The sequence below is a fragment of the Leucoraja erinacea genome, chromosome 7, assembly GCF_028641065.1.
Source record: "Leucoraja erinacea ecotype New England chromosome 7, Leri_hhj_1, whole genome shotgun sequence".
NCBI lineage: Eukaryota > Metazoa > Chordata > Chondrichthyes > Rajiformes > Rajidae > Leucoraja > Leucoraja erinaceus.
The window spans coordinates 69,836,039-69,863,173 of NC_073383.1; the positions used below are offsets into that span (position 1 = coordinate 69,836,039).

Here is a 27,135-nt window from a genome sequence, read left to right on the forward strand (position 1 = left end):
AAGACAATTTGTAACAATTTGCTTCTTCCCACATGGGTACAATTTATTCAAACTAATCGTTTTCATTTTCTGTCACTTATTATATTCTCCATGATACTGGGTGAGCAGCAATTCCCCATCTGTTCAATGAGTGTAAAATTCATTACTGAAATTGAAGTATAGTCCTTGACAGGTACTTACAACTATTAGAATATTTTGTTTCACCTTATTGGCAATCAGCCACCACCACAAAACAGGTGTGGATAGTTGCAGGAAGAATAACTTTTCATTCAAATCATTAAAGAGATTTTCGTGTGTTTTAAAAGGTTGTGGAAAGGATGAAGTGAATTCCACGATTTAGGCTGCAGAGTGGAAGAATTAGGAATTGGATGAAATCTTTTCTTCATGCTCGCTACTAAAGACAAGGTTGACTATGCAGGATAAGGAACATTCACACAGATACATGGATACGACTGGTTTATGGGTCAAGCGCAGGCAGGTGGGACCAGTGTAGATGGGTCACATTGGCCGGTGTGGCAAGTTGGGCTGAAGGGCTCGTTTCCACGCTGTATGACTCTATGATAACAGATTTAGAACTTAAGGCAAGAGGTAGGAAAGTTCAAGAAGTCTGGCCAGCTTTCTTGAACTTTATTAGATGATAAAAGGCTTTGATAGACAGATAGTTGTAGGACAATGGGCAATGCCAGAAAATAGATACTACATTATTAAACTCGGTTTCTCAAAACTCCTATTCCTTGTGTTTGTCCTTTGATAATGCTTTGTCCCACATTCCATCTACCATTGGTCTCCCCATATTACCAACTTCATCTGCTCCTGTAGCCTGATTATCAATAATCACATTGAATGGCGGTGCTGGCTCAAAGGGCCGAGTAGCCTACTCCTGCGCCTATTGTCTAATACCATCAGTTGTCATATCACCGACAATCATTTAAATCATTGTTGTTTGTAACAGGTGGACACCCAGGTCTCGTTGCACCTCCCCTTTTCCAAATCTGACACCGTTCAGATAATAATCTGCCTTCCAGTTCCTGCCACCAATGTGGATAGCCTCACATTTATCCACATTATACTGCATCTGCCCACTCACCCAATCAATCTGAGTCACCCTGCAGCCTCATAGCATCCTCTTCACAGCTCACACTGCCACCTAGTTTTCCATCATCTGCAAACTTGGGGATGTCACATTTAATTCCTTTGTCTAAATCGTTAATATATATTTTGTAAATAACTGGGATCCCAGCATTGAGCCATGCGGCACCCCACTAGTCACTGCACTCCAATATTAGAACTATACATACGGACCCGATATGCCCTGCACAGATTTACATTAGATTAATATACTGAACTGTATTGAGATTACATGAACAATTTATGAGCTTTTGGTAAGCCAGCAGCTGTTTATTCAGTAAAAATTTGGGCCAAATTAAACTAATCCTTCCTGCCTGTACATGATTCACTTCCCTCCATTCCGTGCAAATTCATGCATCTAAAAATCTTAGATGTCACGGTCATATCTGCTTCTACCTGTACATCACGCAGCACATTCCAGGCACATACCACTCAACAATAAGGTCCTACGCTTCTCCTTTAAGCATTACCCCCTCTCATTTTACAGCATAACCTTCTAGTCATTGACATATCCACATTGCGAAAACGTTTCTGCCTACACACCTGAATTTTATGGCTATACCTCTCAATTTTACTTTTAAAGATACAGCACCTCGGCCCACGCCAACTATCGATCACCCGAGTTCTATATTATCTCATTTTCACATCCACTCCCCACACACTGGGCGATTTACAGGCTATTCAACCCGCACGTCTTTGGGATGTGGGAGCACACGGAAGAAACTCACTGCCACAGGGAGAAGGTGCAAACTCCACACAGACTGCACTGAAGGTCAGGACCAAACCCAGGTCTCTGGCACTTTGAGGCAGCAGCTTTACCAGCTGCGCGCCTCAGTCTTTTGCTCATTCAAATTGATCTTTTAGAATGTTGAATTATACAACCCAGAAAACTGTCTTTCCGCCCCTTCTGCTCTTCATTCAATTTGTGGATTCAGATTTTAGCATCTGCTATAAGAGTTCTCATCTGAAAAGAGAAGGTGCTTTCCAAACCCAACTTGACATGGCACCGCTTTCCAGATGAACAGTTCAACTCATTTTCTTATTAAAATAAACCTTCACGGCTATGAACATTTATGCCAGTCTCAATTTTACATACCATCAGGTCTCCCCCTCAGCTGCAAGGATCAATTGGAAAAATATGGAGAGTTTTTTTCTGGAGCGATAAGAAGCTAATACTATCTAATCCAAAAGGTTTCAGATGGTGCACCAAGTAAAATTCCCAACCATCCGATAACATAACATTTCAACAAGAAATCTGTGTTAGACGATATATATTTTTTAAAAGATGCAATGGAAAAACAAATGGTTAAAATCAGGCATGATAGTGCCTCAAGAAATTGTAGTTTCCCTGGTCATATTACCCCAAATTTAGGCAAGTTGCAAGTTGAATTTCATTTTAACTAAGATTTGCTGTCCAGCGGTCTTTAACAAACGCAGAATTTTACTAGAATGTTGCCTGGGTTTCAGCAACTAAGTTACAGAGAAAGGTTGAACAAGTTAGGTCTTTATTCTTTGGAGCGCAGAAGGTTAAGGGGGGACTTGATAGAGGTCTTTAAAATGATGAGAGGGATAGACAGAGTTGATGTGGATAAGCTTTTCCCACAGAGTAGGGAAGATTCAAACAAGGGGACATGACTTGAGAATTAAGGGACTGAAGTTTAGGGGTAACATGAGGGGGAACTTCTTTACTCAGAGAGTGGTAGTTGTGTGGAATGAGCTTCCAGTGGAGGTGGTGGAGGCAGGTTCGATTTTATCATTTAAAAATAAATTGGATAGTTATATGGACGGGAAAGGAATGGAGGGTTATGGGCTGAGTGCAGGTAGATGGGACTAGGGGAGAATAAGTGTTCGGCACGGACTAGAAGGGCCGAGATGGCCTGTTTCCGTGCTGTAATTGTTATATGGTTATAAATTTCTGTCACACCCATAGAAATTTACAATGATGGTTTAATTTTGAAAACTCCTTAAGATTTAAAAATTCATGCTTTAAGTTGGATAGGAAAATGAAATGCAAGGATGACACAAAGTGGATTGCCAAACAGTTATTTGAAAAGGCAAATAGCTCCAAGATTGGCAATGTATAACAGTACTGAAAGGGACTCTGAACAGTCAACTTGCTGGCTTCATCAGAAAAACTATCTACCAAGAGAAATGGCATCAGAAAAAAAAAAATGCAAAATGTTGTGGACTTTGTAGTAAATTCAAATTCATTATCGTTAGATGGGGGAAGTCGATGGGGAAGCAGCAACCATCAAAACTCTATTTTTATTAAAAGATCAAATGAAAATGTTGGTCAACAATTTTCTCTTTTTGGTCTTATCCAGCACATGGTTCACCACAATCTGTTTAAATGCACTTTGTTGCCCTCCATCCAGGGACGTCCAGGGTGAGGAAGAGTAGGCTGGGTCCATGGAGCGCAGGAGGATCTTATAGAGGTATACAAAATCATGAGAGGAATAGATTGGGTTGATGCAGAGTCTTTTGCCCAGGGTAGGGGAATTGAGGACCAGAGGACAAATGTTCAAGGTGAAGGGGAAAGGATTTAATAGGAATCTGAGGGGTAACTTTTTTTTACACAAAGGGTGGTGGGTGCATGGAACAAACTGCCAGAGGAGGTAGTTGAGGTTGGGACTATCCCAATGCTTAAGAAACAGTTAGACAGGTACATGGATAGCACAGGTTTGGAGGGATATTGACCAAGCGCAGGCAAGCGGGACTAGGGCAGCTGGGACATTGTTGGCCGGTGTGGGTGAGTTAGGCCAAAGGGCCTGGTTCCACGCCGTATCACTATGTCTCCATGATAGATCTGAACCAGTTTACACCAATCTAGTACTTAAAATTCTCTTTTCTAACCAGACCTGAACTTCTAAAGTTCCACTGAATTTTGCAACAGATATTCATACTCGCATTGTTAGTGACCAAACTTGTGCCTTAAAATGTATCTCCAACTGATGGCATTAAACACCACTTTGGCAGTCACATCAGCACAATCTACACTGCTACCAAGTTATATTCCATTAATGAAATACATGTTTGTTCAGCTGGTTCAGAATGTATTTTGAGTAGCTCTTTACAACCCTTCATTTATTGGCAACTGAGGCAAAAAGAGTTTTTAATTCAGATCCAGATGTATTGTTTTTAATCTATATCACACATGAAAAATAAAAGTGTTACAAGGAATGGTAAAGATGAGTAATACCGGAGATTGAAGGAATGCAGAGACAAAAGATTAGTCAAGTTATGCTACTAGCTTTTATTTGTAAATCTTCATGTTGAAATATTTCAAATATTGATGACAAATTTTGATTGAAAAAAATTAATCTTGAAATTATTAGTTTTGTTAAACAGTGTAAACAATCTGGTAGCTATTTGGCAAATACAATATCACAGTTCAATATTAGCATAGAACCTCAACCCCTTTCGTTCAACATAAAAGTTGCAATTAAATCCTGGAATAAAATCATGTTATATACACAAGAGGGTGAAATTCAAGTTGCATGCAATTCGTGTTAAGGCAAATGTAGAAAATAAATTGCTGTAGTGTTTTAATGTACAAACTAACAATTTACCACCATTCAGAAATCATTCTTAAAACTTCAGAATAGTCAGTCGCGTGATATTACAGACACAGTAGTACAATCCAATCTCATTCCTTTACTTATGTTAAAAACAGCAAGATATTGGTCCACTTGACGCAGTTCAAGCATTTGAAAGAACTGGATATTGTTTTCTTCTACACAAGTAGATAAAGGATAATATACATTTAAGCCATGATTGCTGTGTTTCACATGTATTAGTCGCGTGTTATAAGACACGATTAGTTCCAACAAATAGTTCAAACTTTTCATGACACTTGACCAAAGTAAGTCAGACAATGCGAAACATAATACCTTCCTGATTAATGTGCTGGTGTGGAATATTCAAGTGACATGTCCCTCTACCTTGATATCGAGGACTCTCACCACCTACTTTTAATTCACCATATGGATGCAGAGAACGCAACATGATAGGCTTCAGGGACATTGCATTTGCTATTGTGCATTCAACGTATTATAGTGAAAGGCAAGTTACAATAGTGAGAAGTGTTAGTGGAGAATTAGGTCTAAAATGGGCCATTACATTTTTAATTGTAGCTAGGGCAAAAGAGGTGAAATTGTCAAGAAAATACTTCCAACGTGGCAATTTAAAAAATGAGCATTAATAGCACAAATATGATCATGCTGTGCAAGGTGAACTGCTTTTTCAAAACTGTTCCAAAAAACAGTAGTTGCTTTCATAAATGTGACTCGTTACCATTGGGTGACAGTAGCTAAAAGCAAGTTGGAGTTAATCATTCCCTTCTCCCTCGAATGAATGAGACAAACAGCAAGACCACATATGGTAATATATAAAAGGGGATGACGAGTGTTCTCCCTACTATCAAATGTCATTTTAATCACAAGGTTTTCACATTAAAAAGAAATCATACTTTGATGAACTAAAGAACAACAGGCTTACTATGCTGCCTTTTTATAAACCTGCCTCATTAGTCCGAAGTATTTGAAATCTGCCCTGTAATTTCCCAGAGTAATTTTGTACAGTGGCTCTGAATAATTCAGTCAAATGGACAAATAAATCAGGCAATCAATCTAAATGGGAGATGGAAGCACGTTATAATTGATATGAGCAGTTGTTTAAAGTTAAATGACCAAGAAAAAAGCAGCAAAGAAATACAAATCTTGAGTAGGTCTAAAGGATACAGCATATTTGACAATTCAAAGAGCAATGCACTGGCAATGTATCCAGCATTACCCAATATTCAAAATTAACACTGTTTTACTATAAAATAAACAGTGACCAATTATAAACAAACCAAGTGGCTAAATGAATACAAGTGCCCAAGTTCAAATTGCTGAGTATCAACCCACCCACACAAAAATATTCACAGAATGCAACATCGTTCTCTGAGGCTCTTTTTGTTTCGGCTGCTCTTCTTTCCATTTTTATCTTTGTTTTCTGACATTTTCTTTGCTCGGACTTCTCTCATCAGATCAAAAAATACCTAAAGCAGAAATAATTTCATTTAAAATATATGCAAATAGCATTTCACAAATCTGATAAGAGAGTTTTTCTTTGAAGGAAGATTGTTGAGGGCAGGGAAGGGGACATTGGCCACATGGACTTCAGCAAGATCCTTCACAATGTCCTGCATAGTAGACTTCCTGGAAGGTTAGGTAGTATGGAATCCAAGGCAAGCTTGCCAATTGGATGAAGGAGTCAGACCACCAACCACCTCCCCCACCCCTCAACCCAATAGGTCGACATGGACAAGGTGGGCCGAAGGGCCCGTTTCTGTGCTATACAACTCCATGACTACTGACAATAGTACCTTTGGGGAAATGATCCACATTACACAATTGGCAGATCTAATGAGAAGCCTGCTCAGGTAACATGGGTGTGAGGTTTAAAATAAATCTATTCTGGAAACTAGTTACAAAGCAATTGTATTAGAAAAGATAAAAGGTTCGGATTGCATTATGACGAAATACCAAGAGTTAAGGGCCTGTCCCACGAGCATGTGACCTGCATGCGGCAAGCTCGACCAAACCGGAAGCGGGGGCCGCGCGGAGTTCGAGTGATCCCCGTACAGGGCCGGTCCCACCAGCATGCGCCTGCATGCGGCGAGCGCGACCAAACCGGAAGCGGGGGCCGCGCGGAGGTCGAGTTAGTGACGTGAGGTTCGAGCGAAGTCTGCGGGAAGCTCGCGTCAAGAAGCTGCGTACTGCGTCGAGACGCTGCGCACGCCCGTCGAGGCGGCTGCGGGCCGGCAGGCCGTTGCCGCGCGGAATTTTTTAACACAGTCAGTTTTTCAGAGCCCCGCGCGATGTCGGGACCAGCTCTGCACAACTCCATACGGGTCCGGCGATCGAAGTGGGACCGGCCCCGTGAGGCCGTATGGCTCAAGCGACCACGTTAGGTCGCGCTTGCCGCATTGAGTCGCATGCTCGTGGGACAGGCCCTTTAGCCCTTTATTATTCTTGATTCCTTATTCACCAAGCTAAAACGTTACCTACATAGTTAAGCAATTAAATCATTCAACAGAGTCCTCACCTTATCTACATTGGCTCGAGTTTTTGCTGAAGTCTCAACATATTGAACTCCCCACTCATCTGCTTTGCTCCTTGCTTCTTCAACAGAGACTTGCCTCCGATCTTCCAAATCGGACTTATTACCCACTAAAAGTAATGGGATTTTATCTTCCTCTGCTTTCACACGGAGAATTTGTTCCCTAAAAATAATCATTCCATAATTACAATGAAGATTCAATACCAATTTGAAAAAAAGTTAAAAAAAAAGTTAGATGACAATAGAGCAGTGATAATAACAATACTAATGCTATATTACAGTTCGACAACAGGAGCCTGTCGTGATCAGGCAGATTATTTTGCCCATTTACAACAGATTTACTTGCCTGCATTTGATCCATATCGTTATATGTTTTGCCTATGCAAGTGCCTGTCTAAATGTTTCTTAAACAATGATTGTATCTGACTGCGCCACTTCCTTTGGCAGCAAGTTAGCAAGTTCCAGATATCAACCACTAAAAATAAAAACTCTTCCACAAATCCCCTTTAAAATTCACTCCACTCATCTTAAATCCACATTCATACTTCGACCATGGAGGGGGGGGGGGGGGGAAGAATGATTCTACAATCCACACGTTCTAATTTCTATGTACCTCAATCAGATCACCCTCAGCTGCATACCTCCCCTTGACCTCACCATCTTCCAAATCCTACACCATGGCTAATGCAGATTAGCAGTGTTCACTTAGGATTTCCCACATTGCCTGTCTCCACACATAGGTTAGTTCATAAATTCTAGGAGTAGAATAAGGCCGTTCGGTCCATCAAGTCTACTCCACCATTCAATCTTGGCTGATCCATCTTTCCCTCTCTACCCTATTCTCCTGCTTTCACCCCATAACCCCAGACACCCTTATTGATCAAGAATCTGTCAATCTTCGCCTCAAAAAAATGCATTGTTTAGTTTAGTTTAGAGACACAGTGAGAAACCAGGCCCTTCTGCCCACTGAATTTGCACCGACCTGCGATCCCGGCACATTAACACTATCTTACACACACCAGGGACAATTTATACTTATACCAAGCCAATTAACCTACAAACCTGTATGTCTTTGTACAAACCCCGTAAAGGCAACAACCATAGTCGGGATCGAACCTGGGTCTCTAGCACTGCAAGGCAGCAGCTCTACCACTGCGCCACCGTGCTGTCATTGACTTGGCTTCCACAGTCATCTGTGGCAGTTAATTCCACAGATTCACCATCCTCTGACTAAAGTGATCTCCTTTCTAATGGCACGTCCTTTTATTCTCAGGTTATGGCCTCTGGTCCTAGACTCGGCCACTAGTAGAAACATCGTCTCCACATCCACTCTATCCAGATCTCTCTACCCTTTTAGACCCCCAAAGGAACCTGTCCTTTCTTGGCTACTCTCAGATAAATTCTCATTAAACTATTGCCATCAATATATCATGGCCCCTTTTTGGTCTCCTAATTTCTACCCACTATATTTTTTTCACAAGACTCCTTTAACTTCAGTTGCCTATAGGTTAACTTGAGATGAAAAATTGAAAAGATTGGTGCTGGAATGAGATTTAAAAACAAAACAGGCAATAGCTAAATTACATAGAAGCATCCAAGACAAAGGGCAGTGAGGAAAGAACCACAGAGGTCTAGAAAGGGGATTTTGACAGAAGCAAAGGGGTCACCAAGGCTGGAAGCAGGCCCTTCGGCCCAATTGCCCATGCCAAGCAAGATGCCCCATCTGTGCTATTCCCACCTGCCTGAGTTTGGCCCATACCCCTCTACACCTTTCCCTTCCAAGTGCCCGTCTCTGAACTTATTATAGTACCTGCCTCAACTACCTCATCAGGCAACTCATTCAATATATCCATCATGATGTGAAAATGTTGCCCCTCAGGTTCCTATTAAATCTTTCACCGCTCGCTCCTTAAACCCATGTCCCCTGGTTCTTGATTCACCTACCCTGGGTAAAAGATTGTCCATTCACCCTATCTATTTCCCTCATGATCTTATACACCTGCTGGGGAGTAGCAGTTTTAATAAAAAGATTAGTACAAGAGCATACATGTAGGTAGAGATGATGATGTCAATGGAAAACCACTTTGAATTTCACGTTTTAAATCTTTGGTTACTGGATGGCACCAGAATGATCCCCTTTGCTCTTTCTGCAGTGAAACCTGCTAAGCATCTGTTCTGAAAGCCACGTCTGTTCGCCAAGCAATGTTTGCATGTAGCAAAACTGGGTTTAAAAAAAAGTGACAGGGAAAAGATGCAATATTTTCCTATTAAAGGAACAAAGCAAGTTGAGACACGAAGTTTAGGCAGAAGGGAGATGAAATTTATTTTGTCAGCGATACTATGAAGCTGGCAAGATAACAGTAGATTAGAAACAGACTAACAACTGCCTTTCTTCAAAGAAATGAGAAAGCTGCAGGCAAGTGCAGGCTCATTAGGTCAACTGAAAATAAGAATAATCACAAGTGAAATGAGATAACCTGTAAACAGCAGTTAATATGGATTCAGAAAGGGGAAGATTCGGTATGAACTTAAACTATGAGGAACTGGCAACTAGTTAGAACTTAATTCAGGGAATTAGATTAAAAATATAATGAAAGAATGAAAACCAACGTATAACTTGGGGAGTAGGGGTTGGTGTTTTTGCTGGTGGTCTAATTTGATGAGAAGGACCCAAACATATAAGAAAAATATTAATCACTTCGGCCATCAAATATGACACGATAAAATGTGAACGTTAAAGCATTGTATGCAAGATTTAAAAATCTTGTTTCCTGAATAGCTATTTCTATCTGTGCGAATAGAAAGCAAAGCAATAATTTGCCTATTTTACACCAGAACATTCAGAAAATTGAGCTCAAAACAAAACGACCAATGATTGGAGAAAACAGGTCCGTCAAAGTCTCTGATCCTGCTGTGTTTGGTCAGGATTGGCCCAATATCAGGAAGGCCGTCAGCATCCATAAAGACTCCTCACACCTTTGTAATAGACTGTTCGAACTACTTCCCTCCGGCAGATGTTACAAGGCCTTCTACACCCGAACCTCCAGACTCAGAAACAGCTTAATTCCCAGAGCTATAGCGGCTCTGAACCGGCCCTGCTGAGTGCCCCCCATCTCACCTGGACTGTCTCCCTCAGATGGTCACGTCGCAGTTTATTTTTATATATTTTTTTTGACATCGGTTGGAAGCTGCATACTAAATCTCGTTGCACGAATGTGCAATGACAATAAAATATATTATTATTATTTCAGCTATCCGATACTGTGAAAACCAGAAAATTCCATCCAATCTTATCCTGGGAATGTGTAGGAAGGAACTACAGATGCTGGTTTACACAGAAGATAGACAAAATGCTGGAGTATCTCAGGTCAGGCAGCATTTCTAGAAAAAAGGAACAGTTGATATTTCGGGCATGAAGAAGGGTTCAGATCCGAAACATCACCCATTCCTTCTCTTCAAAGATGCTGCCTGACCGGCTGAGTTACTCCAGCATTTTGTTTCTCATTCAGCTAAATAAGTTTTATCCCCCACAAACGAGTTAAAATATGCCCTGTACAGATTTATCCATTACAATTCTTAATTCTGCTATGGTTTAATTTAAATTATTCTCCATTGGTTAATCTGAACATTTATAGTTACATGCAAAAGTATTGAATGTCTAGAACAGAAGTGAGCCACCTGACCAACCAAGCATTTCACCACTCAAAGACCAGTCTAATCCCACATTCTTGTTCATTTATTATATACTGAGCTCACATTCCTCAGCTCCCGACTCGCACAGTTCAATGACCAGACACCAGGAATTGTTCAAATTCCTGATACCGTGAAAGTTTTCATGCATAACTTTTGCGAGGCTGAGAAAATAAAGACGAACATCAGATTAGATACAACGTGTTTGGTTTCCAGCAATGGTTAACAAAAATGCCCCATAATCAAGGAATCTGATCGCCTGCCTGGTCTTTGCGTTCCGGCAGCAAGACTCACACCCAACTGTTCTGTGATAAGGCAGGTTAATCCACAAGTACACAGTTTAAAGATTTAGTCAGGTTGAACGTGCGGCATGAAGCTTGCCAGCATGAGATCATGCAAACTTGTATTCCAGTTAAATATGATGCAAAATTGTGTACCCTACATCTTTACAGGGACAGACTACATCGGCTTAGCAAGCTAATGGAGTTAAGATCTACAAACCACAAGATGAATACTCACCTTATTCATAACAAAGGGCAGCATTGAATATCATGCTGTGATGGTAGTTGCTATGACGTTCTTTGCAGATTTTGGGAGGCTCAGTTGGATACAAATGCATTCAGAGTTAAATACATCATGTTCATAAGTCATAGGAGCATACTTCAGCCATTTAACCCATCGAGCTTACTTTGCCATTCAATCATGTCTAATCTATCTTTACCTCTCAACCCCATTCTCCTGCCTTTGTTAATCCTGGTTGAAACCGAGCAGCCATGGTACCCAAAATTTAATAAGGACTTATGTATTGCTAGGCCATTTTGATCCAGTCTGATGTGCTCTGCAGAAATAAGACAAGCTTCTGAATGGTGCCAGTAGGTCTAGGGCCCAGATTAGTGTTGCATATTCAGTTGACAGATGGATGGGATTTCTGTACAGGACATCCAAGGAAATGTAAAATGCATGAGGTTAATTGGATAAATGCACACTAAATGTACATATTGTAAATAATGTTGCGGGACAGTGACCCTGTTCATTGTTGATTGGTTGAAATGCGCGGTGCCGGGAGAGAGTCGCAGCCCAGGCCTGGCGGAGGGGGTGCTGAGTTTGGCGCACGGCGTGCAGCCGGAGCCGGGGTCCGAGATGGGCCTGACCCGGGCCAGGGGGCAGTGTTGCTTGGAGCCGGGCAGCGGAGCCTGGAGCTGGGGGCAGCGGAGACCCGGAGTGTGGAGCAGTGGAGACCCGGAGCTTGGAGCTGGGCAGCAGGCGCCGGAGCGTGGAGCCGGGCAGCAGGCAGTGGAGCTTGGGGCCAGGTCAGAGGCAGCGGGGGAGCCGGTGTATCGGCCACAGGCAGCCGGCATTGCTCCTGGTCTTGGCCGGTCTAGAGTAAAGCCTGAGATCTACAAGACTGTTGACGGTTAGGTTATTGTTGAGGACGAGCTACTTAAATTTCTTGCTGTAAAAATTAAGACTAAGCCAGATTGTCCTTTTGGCGGCAAACATTTTTGATTCTGAGTGGATAGAGTCCTCGAAGTTGTTTGAATTCTGCCCCACTACACAGCGGAACGTTTCCCATAAAGGGGTACAGAAAGACGTCAACAACATAAAGAGTTGCCTTAAAGTAATGAATGAATGTGGGGAGAATACTCCCAGATTTGTCTCTAATTACTTGGATGAACTGCTGCCGGTGACATCTACTAACATAGATGTCTCGAGCCTACTTGGGAGAATGGAGTAGCTGTACGCCGAGGTCTGTTCTATGAAGCACGTCATGCAGCTACAGGCTGATGTATGCGAAGATTTTCGTGCCATTGCAGTGGAAATTGATCGCCGAGTGGGTGCATTGGAGCACACCTTGATCACTACTCCAGTGTGTGCATTGGAGCGCACCACTTACTTGATTCGGGGCTGTGGTCTGGATGCGTTGGTGGCGATGGATGGAGCCATTGGCATGGCAGATACAGCACTGGGAGTCTCACCGACAGAAGCCTCTGGCTTGGTTGTCAGAGTGAGGGCTGCGGTGGAGGGCCTTGCCTTAAGCGTGGAGAGGGCAACGGCAATGAATAGTCCCAGTGGATTAACGTATTTGCCAGACTCTCCAAAGTGGAGTCATGTTGTGAAAAAGGGACGACGTCATGCTCCAGAGAACACTGTTGGTAAGCCAAGATTGTGCACTATTACCACCGGGCAGAGAAAGAAATCCAGTAACGCTGTGCCTATTATTGGTAGCGGAGCTGCGGGTAACATCAAAATGATCAAGACTAAGCTGGTGAGTGTTTTTGCCTCCATGCTTTCACCGGATCTAGAGGTCAAAACTTTATCTGTGTATCTTAAAGAAAAACTTGGCCGTGAGGTTACCTGTCAAAAGATTGACACTGTACACAGTAGATACTGTTTATTCAAAGTATCTGCGGAATGTAATGAGGTTGGCGAAATGTACAACCTGGAGCTCTGGCCAGAAGGGGCATTTGTCCGTCACTATTACGAGCCGCTCAAGGTTGGAGTCATCGGATCAAGCACTGCGCCTGCTGCAGGGGGAATGACTGTGCCTGCTGGTGCTAGCAGCACTCACTAGTCTCCCTAAATGAACATTTGGGTTCTATCGTACAACTGTCATGGCCTGCGTTTGAGCCAGAGCACAGAGGATAAAGCTCGCTGCTCAGTTGTTGACAACCTTCTGGAGAACTGTGACATACTATGTATGCAAGAGACATTCTTAGCGAAGCAAGACTTGGACAAACTCAATTCTCTCATTGACAACTTTCATGGGGCTGGGGAGTCTACAACTGACCTTGGCATGGGAATAGTCAGAGGTAGGATACCAGGGGGCGTGGCTATTCTATGGATCAAGAAGCTTGACTAATCAATAAATGTGGTTCGGCTTAATGCTGAGGTGTGTATTGCAACACCCTTTGCTCACAACAAGGAGTTTGTTATCTTGAATGTGTATACACCCTATGAATGTCATCTGAGGATGAATATTTAAATAGGCTTGCTTTCATCTATTCCTTTATTCAAAACAGATAGGAACTCATTATTTGCCAATCATGTGGCTCAGTTCTGTCAAGATAATAATTTAATATTTTCAAGCAAAGTGCTTTTACCTACAGATAGTTATATTAGTGAGGCCTGGCACATTACGTCGTGGCTAGACCACTATATTAATACAGCTGATGCACTGGGGTGTATGAGCATTTTGTATGGGGCAGCAATGACTGAGCATATACATGTTGCTATGACAATACATGTTGAACACCTACCTGTGGTATCCAGAGATAGAAATAGCTTTAACATAGAAAAACTGGACTGGTCAACCCTCACAAAGGAAAACATCTTAGCTTATTATACCCGTACAGATAAATGCTTAAGCAATATTCATCTACCTAAAGATGCAATTATGTGTAGTAATGTTAATTGTAAGGATATGAAGCAAAAGAGAGATATCTGCTCCCTGTTTAATGATATAGTAAGCGTTTTGTATGTAGTCAGTAGGCCTAAAAATAAGACACATATCAGGCCTGGCTGGAATAAGTATGTAGCCGAGTATCTGCTGAAGCCCATGAAGCCACTAAATCATGGGCTATGGCAGGTAGACCCAGACAGGGTACAAGAAGCTCACTAATGCAAGATAGAAATATGTTGTTCGCTTCATCTGTAAAATTGAGCAAACTATGAGGTCTGATTCCATGGCTAAGAAGCTGCTAAGTAACAATGCTACTGATTTTTGGAAAGAAGTGAGAGCTCTTAACAGTTGCAAAACATCTCTACCTTGCACGGTGGATGGAATCTCTGGTACAGCTAAGTTTTGGTAACAACATTATAGTACTTTATTCAACAGTGTCCAAGGTGATTTGTATAGGGTGGACAGTATTGAGAGTAATGACTCTATGGTGATTATGTCACACGAGGCGTGTTATGCCATGAACAAGCTGTCCAACAACAAAGCAGTGGCTTGGATCATATTTCTGTTGAACATCTTAAGTGTGCGAGTATGAGGATAGCTCCTCTCCTTACTATTTATTTTACTAGCTTTATGATTCATGGCTTGATACCAGACTCAATGCTGTCTGTTCTGTTAGTGCCAGTTATTAAGGACAAAGCTGGTAAAGTAGGCAGCCTAAATAATTACAGGCCCATAGCTTTAGCCAACATATTGTCAAAACTCTTAGAAAGAAAGAGTTCTGCTGGATAGAGTAAATGAGTTTGTTAACTCCACAGATAACCAGTTTGGTTTTAAAGCTAAACATGGTACTGACGTGCATATATGCCCTAAAGATTTTAAACAAATATAGAGGCAAAAACTCTTCAATTCTTATGTGCGTTATTGATGCTTCCAAAGCCTTTGCTCGTGTTAATCACAGAACTCCGTTTGTTAAAATGAGGCAAAAAAGGGGTGCCTAAATACATTGTGAGAATTCTGGCTTACTGGTAACGCCCACCAAACTATGCAAATAAAATGGAGCAAAAGGGTCTCAGCCCTATTTGGGGTTAGCAATGGTGTTAGACAAGGGGAGATTTTGTCCCCAGTCCTTTTTAATCTTTATATTGTTGATCTGTCCAAACAATTGAAAGCCTGTAACACTGGGTGCACGATTGGTGTGAACCATATTATGTATGCAGATGATCTTGTGGTCTCCAGCAGCTCCTTACTATATGTTCTGTGTATGGTGTGGAACACGATATTAAATACAATGCTTGTAAGAGTGCTGTTATGACCTGTAGAACCAAAGAGGATAAATGTCTAAAATATCTTGGGCGTGTACAGATGTGGCGAAGATGTCGCTGTTTAGAGCATATTGCACACCATTCTCTACTGCGCACCTGTGGTCGAACTACGGAAAGACAAGTTTGCAGAGACTAAAAGTGGCCTATGATGATGCCATGAGAACACTGCTAAGGAAACCTAGATGTTGTAATGCTAGTAACATGTTTGTGGCAGCAGGAGTCAGTACTTTAGAAGCTACCCTAAGAAATCATATGTATAAATTCATACACAGGATAAATTACTCTAAAAATGTGATTATTGTGGCCTTGTCAAACATAAGGTTTAGCACTACACGTCACAAATCCATTGTGGGGACACTGGTTTTGCGGCCTCGTTGTAGGACATTGATCATTCTTTTTTATTCTGGATTTTAATTCATGTGGGGTTTTTTAAAAATATATAATTTATGATGCTTTTATGTGATATACTAAGATTTTATATGTATTTTATAATTTTTTTAATATGCAATGTAATGTTGTCCCTTGCCTGGACCTTGAGTCTGAAATAAAATTTAGTATTATTATTATTTAATGCAATACCCTCTCTGATTTGTTTGAATACCAGGGTAAATGTTGCATTATTCAAGTTATGTTAGCTTCCTCTAGAAGCTTCTCCTGCAACAATGTAAGGGGAATTCTGTTCTGTGTAACTGTCAATAATGCATTGTTGTAATACGTTATGGTTGATTGGATTGTAAACAGACCAGCCCTCTGTAGTTCGGCCGCTCAAGGTTCAGGGACCTATAAAAGGCAGCCCCCATGAGGTCCTTTGTCGATCTTCATGAAGAGCACTTGTGACTGCGTAAGCTTTTGGAGTGTTTCTGCTTACACAAGGCTGAAGGGCTTGGCCAGGCAGATACAAGGATTGAACCTGCAGTGGTTTAGGTATCGTATAGAGTGATTTGTTGTACTATCCAAAAATAAAGATCAGTGGTTTATTGACTGAACTAGACGGGGGGGGGGGGGGGGGGGAAGATTAGAAGAGCTTATTTACACTTTCACCCCATAATCCTCGACACCCTCAAGAATAAATACCCAATGACTTGGCCTCCACAGCCATCTATGGCAATGCATCTCGCAGATTCATCTCTCTGACTAAAGAAATTCCTTTGCATCTCCTTTCCATAGGTACATCCTTTTATTCTAAGGCTGTGCCCTCTGAACCTAGACTCTCCCTTTAGTGGAAGCATCATCTCCGCATCCACTATTCAGACCTTTCATTATTCGGATAAGTTTCAATGAGGTCCCTCCTCATCCTTCTAAACTCCAGCGAATAAAGGCCCAGTGCTGTTAAGCGCTCATCATACGTTAATCCAATCATTCCCTTGATCATTCTTGTAAACCTCTTCTGGACTTTCTCCAATGCCAGCACATCCTTCCTCAGATATGTGGCTCAAAACTACTCACAATACATCAAATGCAGTCTGACCAGTGCCCTATAAAGCCTCATAATTTTATCAGTTTTTTTATATTCTAGTCTACTCGAAATAAATGCTAACATTGTATTTGCCTTCATTACCACAGATTTAACTTGCAAACGAACCTTCTGGGAATCCTGCACCAGCACTCTCAAATCCCTTTGTAATTCTAGATCAATGAATTCTAGATAAATCTCAAGAAATGTTATCACAACATGCAGTGCTGGCAGTCTACCCGTGACCAGAGCTACCCGTGATAAGATGGAGAGAAAGCTTTTGGGATTGAGACGGGGGTCATAGATCTATGACAGATTGTGAAAGAAGGGATGTTTTTACAAAATCAATGTTCTGATAAATGCACAAGATCCCTAGACAATAGGTACTTAAATAACTGGATGAATTATTGTATAGTAGGTATGTTACAATACTTACATAAGGCAAGTCGTCTATTTTACATATAAACTTGTTTCTTAGGATGACTTTAATCAAAATTTCCTTGGCGAAAATGTGATTATGGCCCCATACGAACCGACAGTGTTTTTCTTGCCAATATGGGGTTGAAATTCACTGTAACCGCAGCGTTCCAATCGATCGCGTTCCACAAAAACCCACTCGCAAGACGATTTAAATGACCATTAATTTACGGGAATTAAACATTAAATTCCTTCCATTTAGCCTATAAATTCATGACAATGAGATTTTAAAATTATGTTATATTGTGAATTCTTGTGTGAATGTTATTTGGACACTTAGGTTATTTAAAAATGTTAATCTTTTCTTAAGAAATGGATAGATGTTTAGATCTAGTAATTGAACTTTGTACTTAGCTACAATTAGGTAACTAACTAATTATATGCTTTAATTTCAGGTCATCTAAGTAAGATTGTTTCATATTTGTTTCAGAATGCTGCAATCTATAATAACTGAAAATGTCTTTCAGTTCTCTTAATTTTTAAGAAAATTATGGGCTTTTGACTGTCCTCGATCACAGCTTTTGTGTAAGGTCAATGGAAAAGCAATAGGGAACAAGATGCTAATTTCCGAGTATGAAAATGGCCATAACGTTTTTAATACTGAAGATATGAAAGTAAATTGAGTGTCAAATTAAACTTCTTTTTATGATTTATCTGATGGGATAAATTGCAGACTTGAGTTTTAAAATCTCAAAATTTTGTAACATTCCTATGTATAGTCCAATATACAAGGATATAGATCAATGCTATTAAATGGGGTTAGTATAGAACGGTACGTGGATTTTCAGAATGTACATGAACTGAAGGGCTCATTTCTATGGTGTATGACTCCATAATATTTGACAGTTGGAATTTTGCCCTATTATCCTTTTAACTTTTAAAAGTACAACTTAGTTTTCTTTTGCTGTTCATGGTATCTTGCAGAGTACAATTGATTTACATGTTTGCTTATGTAAAGGTGACATCTAATTAATTGGCATAGAAAACATTGAAATGCCTTTAGGACAGTTCTTTATAGGTATGAAATACAATTTAGAACATTTTGAAAGAAGACAATTTCACACATTTGGGACCTCTAAATGATTAGCATTCCAGATATTCTCAGGTAGCTAGTAACCTGCAACTGGACTAATAAAAAAAATATGGCCCAGTACAACAACATGACTTCTATTACAAACTTAAGAACTTCCTCTAATTAAAAACAGAAGTATTTTTAAGGACAGAATATGAATAATATCATGCATATGAGCAGTCAAAAATGCTGGAGAAACTCAGCGGCTGAGTTCTCCAGCATTTTTGTCTACCTATAATTTTCCAGCATCTGCAGTTCCTTCTTAAACATGTATATGAGCAAGTTGGCTAGATGGCAGAACGCAAAGAGTAGCAATAAAGGAGGGCTTTTCCAGTTCGCTGCCAGTGACTAGCAGAGTTCCACAGAGGTCGGTGCTGGGGCAGCTACTCTTCACGCTGTATATTAATAATTTGACATGCAGAGATTGCATAGATGTCAGAGAAACTCAATTTACTAGAATGGGACTAGGAACTTTAGAGTGGCCCAACTAATAGAGTACTACTGCATATTATCCAGCAGAGGGCTTATTAGCGCCAGCCAGCTCTAAACCAGCTTCCAACAGCAAGGCTTAGTTCGCGTTAAAAGAATGGAATTATCAATTAACGAGCAATCCTTGCAACCAATATTACTGGAGTAACAGTACATGAAAGTAATATGAACATCCATGTCCATCTGTATAAAGATTTAAAATTTATTAAACTAAAGACTATAAAGGAATGTGTAGGAAAGAAATACAGATGCTGGTTTAAACCAATGATAGACACAAAATGCTGGAGTAAATCAGCGGGACAGGCAGCACCTCTGGAGAAAAAAAATAGAATAACCCGAGGAGGGGTTTCAACCTGAAACGTCACCCATGATGACTCATGACGTCACTCCAGAGATGCCGGCTGAGTTACTCCAGCATTTGTGTCTATCTTCATTATAAAATAATGGATTTGTTAGTGAAGGGTGTAATTCTTTTGGAATCTGAAAGTCAGTATATAAATTAAACTCTCTCCATTACCAACTGTTACCTGTACGAGTAAGTTGATAGCATTTAAAATAGTTGAATGCACGTTAAAAATCGCAATACGTTTTAGTCACAATAATCTTATCATATTTTTTTTTTAAAACCACCAAGATTGCTTAACTGTTAGAAGGGCCACTACTCAAAATGTCATTGCCCCATGTTCTCCAAAGATGCTGCCTGACCCGAGTCACGTTCACGTTATAGTAGAATTGGGCCATTCGACCCATCGAGTCCACTTCGCCAGTCAATCATGGATGATCTCTGCCACCTAATCCCATTATCCTGCCTTGTCCTCATAACCCTTCACACCCGTTCTAATCACTCCAGCGTGACTGTTACACGTTTCAGCCCTTCAACCCATCCCACTGCATTCCCTTCAATGGCTAATTTCGATATCCTTCCCTTATACAATTAGCTCAAAGATGTAGCATGGAATTAAACAATCTTTGGTTTGATAATAATAGTAGCTAATGAAATGCCTTTGCTAGGAAAAGGTGAAGTAGATGATCACTGATGGGACTGTAGTTACAGGTCCACCAATAGTTAGAGGAACCCGAGACGTACTGCGAGTCTACAGAAAGCAATAAGAATAATAGGCTATTATTAGTGGGAGGTTTCAACCTTAATATTGACTGGGCCACCCATAGTACAAAGGGCTTGGAATGGATGGAATTTGCTAAATGCGTCACGGGCTTCCAAATCCTTCTGGAATGTTCGTTTCCATGCGAGTTTTGGTCGGCCTCTTTTCATTCTTCCATCAGGTTGCCATGTCATTGCTATCTTAGGTGCACGTTCTGGAGCCATTCTGAGTACATGTCCTGCAAATTTCATCCTGCGTACCTCTATGGCCTGGCTGAGAGGCTTTGTTGCAGCTTCCTGGTAGATCTCCTCACTTGTGATGTGGTCTCTGTAGCTAGTCTTCAGGATCTTCCTCAAGCAGCGTTGTTGGAATGCATCCAATTTATTTTTCATCTTCATCCTTGTCTCACTGGCATAGAGGGCTGTAGGGAGCTTGATGAGCTGGAAGAGCTTGACTTTCAGCATCTTGGATATCCCGCCACTAGACCATATTGGCTGTATTCGTCTGAAGACTGATGCAGCTTTACCAATTTGGGAGGATGTCGACCTCTACATCTCCATCTACTGTGAACATGCTGCCAAGATAGGTAAATCCTGTGGCGTTTTCAACAGGTTCCCCATTGATTATCAGTTGGTCTGTTGGCTGCTGGTATCCAGTCTGCATGGTCTTTGTCTTCTGGCAGTTGATCCTTAATCCAACCTTTGATGCATTCTCCTCCGGAGAAGTTGGCATCTCTTGAAGGGTGTGTCTCGATTCTGCTAGTAGTGCAATGTCATCGGCAAAATCTAGGTCTGTGAGGCATCTACCTGTTCTCCACGGTATTCCAAAGTCAGGTTTATTCATCGTCTTCCGCATGACAGTTGATCGTGACAATAAACAGTAAGTTTAAGTTCTTGAAGAATTGGTGTTACCGGTCTTAATTTTCATCAAGATGGATGAATCCCCAGGGTTTGACCAAGTGCATCCTCTAACCTTGTGGGAAGCTAGGGAAGAAACTGCGGAGCCCCTTAAAGATGTATTTGCATCATCTTTAGCCACAGGCACTGTTCTGGAAGACTGGATGCCATTAATATAATGTTGTTAATTAAGGAGGACAGGGAATATCACGTACCGTTTTGGTTACTCTGCTATAAGAAAAACATCTAAACAGTAAGATGGAAGAAGTGCAAAGATTCGAGAATGTTAAATACAAAACAAAAGGCTGGAGGAACTCAGTGGGTCAGGCTGAATCTGTGCAAGGATGTGGACAGACAATATGTTTAAGAAGGAACAGCAGATGCTGGAAGAATGGTTTGATCAGTCTGAAGAAGGGTTTCAGCCCGAAAAGTTGCCTAGTTCCTTCACTCCATAGATGCTGCTGCACCCGCTGAGTTTCTCCAGCACTTTTGTCTACCTTGGACAGACAACACATCAGGTCAGGACTGTGTTGTGTTGTGGTTATGTTGTGTCGTGGACTTCTGTGTTTGTGCTTTTTTATATTTTAATATGTTTTATTTATTATTTATTAATTTATTTTTATGATACTTGACTAAGAAAAATTCATTTTGTTGTCTCTAATATGAGATAATGACAATAAATTGAATACAACACAATACAACAACACTTTCCAAGGGAAGGGGAAGTCAGAAAACCATAGTTTTAGGGTGAGAGGGGAAAGATTTAAAAGAGACCCGGAGGGGGGGGGGCGCTCAACTTCTTTCACCGAGCTGCCAGATACAAGTACAATAACATTTAAAAAGGCATTTGAAAAAGTATAGTGATAGGAAAGGTTTACAGGGATATGGGGTAAACACAGATAAATGGGACCAGACGAAGAACTGCAGATGCTGGTTTACTAGTTGGATTAACTTGAATATAGCATCTTGGAAGAGTTGGGCCAAATGGCCTAATTTTGTGCTATATTACTCTGTAATGCAAAGAAAACGTAAGCTAGCCATTCAGCTCAAATCAAAAGAATAACATTGTTAAATTAAAATGCAACAGGATATTTAATTGTATTTAATAGCATAAAGCCAATATCTTTAGGGGTTGCATAACCATCTCACTTAAAGATTGAAATCCTTCAGGGGATTAAAACTTTGAAATTGATTTATAGTTACCATGGGGGAAAAACGTAAACATGGGAGTTTCAAAAATCCTTAGATCTCTCTTCCGTCACTACAGCTGACATCTTAAAATAACTAAACTTCAGCTACGAACAAGTCATTACCAGCCACCAGGATTAGAAGACAAAGACAATGTACGTTAAACCAGTACATGAATAAACACCAGCTGTAACTTGCTCAATAGGTAATGGTTGAATAAGATGGACATCAAATAAATGCAAACTCAATCATCAAAGTGCAAATCTTGCAGGGGGTTCTTTATCCTATTCCCACCACTACTCCTGAACCAATGGTCAATCACATACCAACTGTAACTCAACACAACGCACTGTTCATAAGATTAAAACTCCTGTGCCCAAACTTGCCCAGTGAGTATTCATGCAATAAGGGCAACTTATAACGATGCCCCTAAACTCAGTTTTAAGTAACTGAATTTTGTACCCTTGGATTTGACGATTATGGGGAGAGAAGGAGAAACTGTAGATGCTGGCTTACAAAAAAAAAGGAGCATCTCAGCAGATTGGGCAGCATCTTTGGAGAACCTGGATAGGTGATGTTTTGGGTCAGGTTGGAAATCGGAGCACATGGAGTAAACCCACAGTCACGGGGAGAATGCGTAAATTCCACACAAAGAGCACCAGGATTGTGAGGTTAACCACTTATATTTCGACAGGTGCTGCATAAATGAGTATTACCAGCATTTTCTACGAACGTGCTACAGTTTAGCGCATGGAGTCCAATGATATTTCAAACCTGCATACTAATGATTTATTCCTCAGCGCCATTTCAATTTCACCCATGATATCTCATGCTAATAAGAGTAAATATATTCACTAACAAAAGCACGTTTTATGAAACTGGCATGGCCTTTTACCTTTTCTCTCCACAGATGCTGCGATGCCCAATGAAAAAGAAGAATTTCACTGTATCTTGGCACATGTAAGTGGACGCTAAAGCACCATTGATTTCCAGTACTTGCTAATTAGTTTCATTTCCAACACCAGCAAGCAGTACTTTGTATTCAAGAGGTGGCAAGAATGACCAAGAACGGTATAAAAGAGTCCTGGCAAAAGTCAACATGGATCAAGCAGAAAAAGCCTTTAGAGAAACAAGAGACAGCAGATGCTGGAATCTTGGGCAAAGTGCTGGAGGAATTCAGCAGGTCAAGCAGCATGAAGGAAATGGACACGCAATGTTTCAGGTTGGGACCCTTCTTTAATCTGTCAAAAGCTCCCCCACGAGTGTAGTTGCACCTTGTGCAAAGGAAGATGGTTGTGGTGGTTGAAGGTTAATCATTCCAACTACACAACTTCACTGAAGGAGGCCCAAGAAGCCCAAACATCTTTCACTGGTTTATCATGACATTTCTTCCCCCCCACCCAACACAAATTCAGAAGAGACGTTAAACCCATTCATAATTCCTCAATAAATGTTGCAAACTAACCTTGCATGTATTAAAATCTAGATAACACTCAGGCATGGACGGGCAAGGAACAGTCACACCACAAGTGCTAGGCAATTTCAATCTCCAATACGTCAAAATATAGTACCAACCTTTATCATTGCCATCACTGCAATCCCAATCAACACTCTCAAATCACCACTGATCTCAAACTCAACTAGATCAGCCAAATATGCTGGCCAGCGAGCAGGAAGGGTTAAAGACAAGACATCACGCAGCAAGTGACTCACCTTTTCACCATCTACAAGGCACTTGTCAGAAGTGTGATAGAATACTCTGCTTCTCTGGATGAGTGTAGCCTCAACAAAAGCATCTCAACACACCTAGACTGGTATTCCATATATCACCCCAAGTATTCACTCTATCACCAAACACTGCTGCAGTGTGTACCATCTACAAATCCACGTTATTCACCTACTCAACTACTACATCAGCACTTTGCAGATCCACAACCTCTATATTATGAAGGGCTTCAGGCATATGTAATTATCAACAACTACACAATTTCCTTCAAAATGCATCTCATACTTCAAATAATTGCTATTCCTTTGCCCTGGAATAAAATTTAGGAAATAGTGAAAGGCCTGGATAGAGTGGATGCGGAGAGGATGTTTCCATTGGTTGGTGAGTCTAGGACCAGATGTCATAACCTCAGAATAATAAGACATACCTTTGGAAAGGAAATGAGGAAGAATTTCTTTAGTCAGAGGGTGGTGAATCTGTGGAATTCATTGTCATACATTGGCTGTGGAGGCTAAGTCAATAGATATTTTTAAAGTGGAGATTGATAGATTCTTGATCAGTAAAGGTGTCAGGGTTTAAGGGGAGAAGGCAAGAGAATGGGATCGAGAGTGACAGATAGATCAGCCATGATTGAATGGTGGAGGAGACTTGATGGGCCGAACGGCATAATTCTACTCCTATAATTTATTGACATTATGTAATCTATACCAAATAGCTGTGGGTGTAACTTCACATTGAAAAATATGTTGATGGATACTGCAGCTCACCACATTCTCAACCGCAATGAAAGATGGATAATGAAGACTGGTCTTGCCAGCAACACCTAATAGATTCCAAGGTTTGTATTAGTGGGAATAAGTATGTAATACAACAAAACAATAAACTCTGACTCATCCGGTCGATCTTCACATTGCGTTGCACCAAAAAGACCAAGTATCATCAAGAATGCCTGCGACCCTCGTTTTTCTTTTCTCTCTTAGTTTAGTTTAGCGCAGAAACAGGCCTTTCGGCCCACCGGGTCCATGCCGACCAGCAATCCCTGCACAGTAACACCCACAAGGGACATTTTTTTAAAAATTCTTTATGTTTACATTTACCAAGCCAATTAACCTACAAACCTGCACGTCTAAGTTCAAGTGCGGGAGGAAACCGAAGATCTTGGAGAAAACCCACGCAGGTCACGGGGAGAACGTACTAACTCCGTACAGACAGCACCCGTAGTCGGGATTGAACCGGGGTCTCCAGCGCTGCATTTGCTGCAAGGCAGCAACTCTACTTCTGTGCCACCGTGACCGCCCAAACGTCTTCTACTGGGAGAAGATAGAGGAGCTTGAAAGGCTGAACATCTTGACTCAAGAAGAGCTTTGTCCCCACAACAATCAGATTTCTGAACCAACCTTTTCATACTTCCGTACTGGAGATGCAGCCCCTTAACTTAAGGCAGCACGATGGTGCAGCATTAGAGTTGCCGCCTTACAGCGCTAATAGTGCCAGAGGCCTGTGTTCAAAGGTTCGATCACGACTATGAGTGCTGTCTGTACAAAGTTTGTACATTCGCCCTGTGGGTTTTCTCCATGATCTTTGGTTTCCTCCCACACTCCAAAGACGTACAGGTTTGTAGGTTAATTGGCTTGGTATTAATGTAAATTGTCCCTAGTGTGTGTGTAGGACAGTGTTAATGTGCAGGGATCGCTGGTCGGTGCCGACCCGGTAAGCCGATGGTCCAATTTCCGCGATATACAAAAATATTAGAATCGTACTGAGAAATGATACATTATGAAGTGCTAACTTCTAGATGATTTAAGTTCATGCAGAAGATCCACTCTTGGACAAAATCCTTCTCATAATCTACGTTACTGCACCATTTTATCACACCATGGCTTTGACGCGTCTCAAGCCGAGCTCTATTAGAAGTAATAACTTTATACTTTAAATTTCAAAGTTATTGATAGTTAGCTTAGAACTAATTTGAAGTTGCCTTGAGCTATACAAAACCAGAATGTTGGGAGTTAATAATGTTTTTGGTGTAAACCTTATGGCACAACATTTTCTGGCAGCAGCAAGAGGTTCATGTTCAGAATTCCCTCAAGTACTAGACCCCACGTATCTGGAGCTGATATTCAAGCATCAACTTTCCGAATGCTGCTATGTGCAATGTGTTGGGCGAGATCTCGAACAGCACAATGCTTTCTGGCTGGGAGTGGTAAATTCCACTCAAATACCTTTGACAGGCAGTCAAACCATACACACAGTTGTGAATTTGTGGAATTTTCTGCCTTAGCAGTGGAGGCAGATTCACTGGATGTATTCAAAAGAGAGTTAGATAGAGCTCTTAGGGTTAGCAGAATCAAGGGGTATGGGGAGAAAGCACAAACGGGGGTACTGATTGTGGATGATCAGCCATGATCACATTGAATGGGGGTGCTGGCTCGAAGGGGCGAATGGCCTACTCCTGCACCTAGTGTCTAAGTATCTAAGTAACTTGCTTACAGACCGACAAGGTTATCAACGTTTACAAATTATTGCCGTTCAAACATGCAAAAATCTTTAAGTAATCACATAACTTTAAATATTTCAAGAAGTTAAACGTAATGCAATTCAGATATTAATTCAAGAACTGTTAACAGGGGCTTGTCTCCTTTAAAGTCATTCCTTTCTCCTGAGCCAGAGTCAGTAAAGTAGGCTGCGGATTGATTTCCCAGTGCAAACGCTGGAAAAACCAAGAATTCACGCACAGGTAACCCATGTAGGGGTGGGCAGGAGAGTTGTGTCCCCCAAAAAATGGCCGTATTGCAATTGACTATGATGAGTAGTAGTGTCATCAACATACATGTCAAGAATATAAAGTTTAAAAAAATTGCTGTATTTACTAGCCCCACCAACCCACACAAATTAAGTGCGCAGGAATCTTATGCCATACCACAACTTTTTGGGTAGTGATTTGAAAATTCTGCAAGGATGAATTTCCGTTACCAGAATGGCCTCACCGCAGAAGTCATGTATACATTTTTACATAGTAAATAAACTTGCAGCCAAGAAGCTGCCACTATGTACGGAACTTCTACCTGGGAATGGAATCCAAAGAT

At 41.1% G+C, this 27,135-nt stretch overlaps 1 protein-coding gene across 2 annotated transcripts in view; it reads right to left on the bottom strand.

The window, feature by feature from the left end:
* Positions 1-4,363: 4,363 nt before the first annotated feature.
* The window catches only part of ralba (v-ral simian leukemia viral oncogene homolog Ba (ras related)), a 59,018-nt gene continuing 36,246 nt past the window's right edge, over positions 4,364-27,135 (bottom strand). For both annotated transcript variants that reach the window (XM_055638749.1, XM_055638748.1), the window contains exons 4-5: positions 7,219-7,396; positions 4,364-6,169 (exon numbers count right to left, since the gene is read on the bottom strand). In XM_055638749.1, coding sequence (XP_055494724.1) covers positions 6,050-6,169; positions 7,219-7,396 — 298 coding nt within the window. In that variant the 3' untranslated portion in view covers positions 4,364-6,049. The remainder of the gene's footprint in view (positions 6,170-7,218; positions 7,397-27,135) is intronic.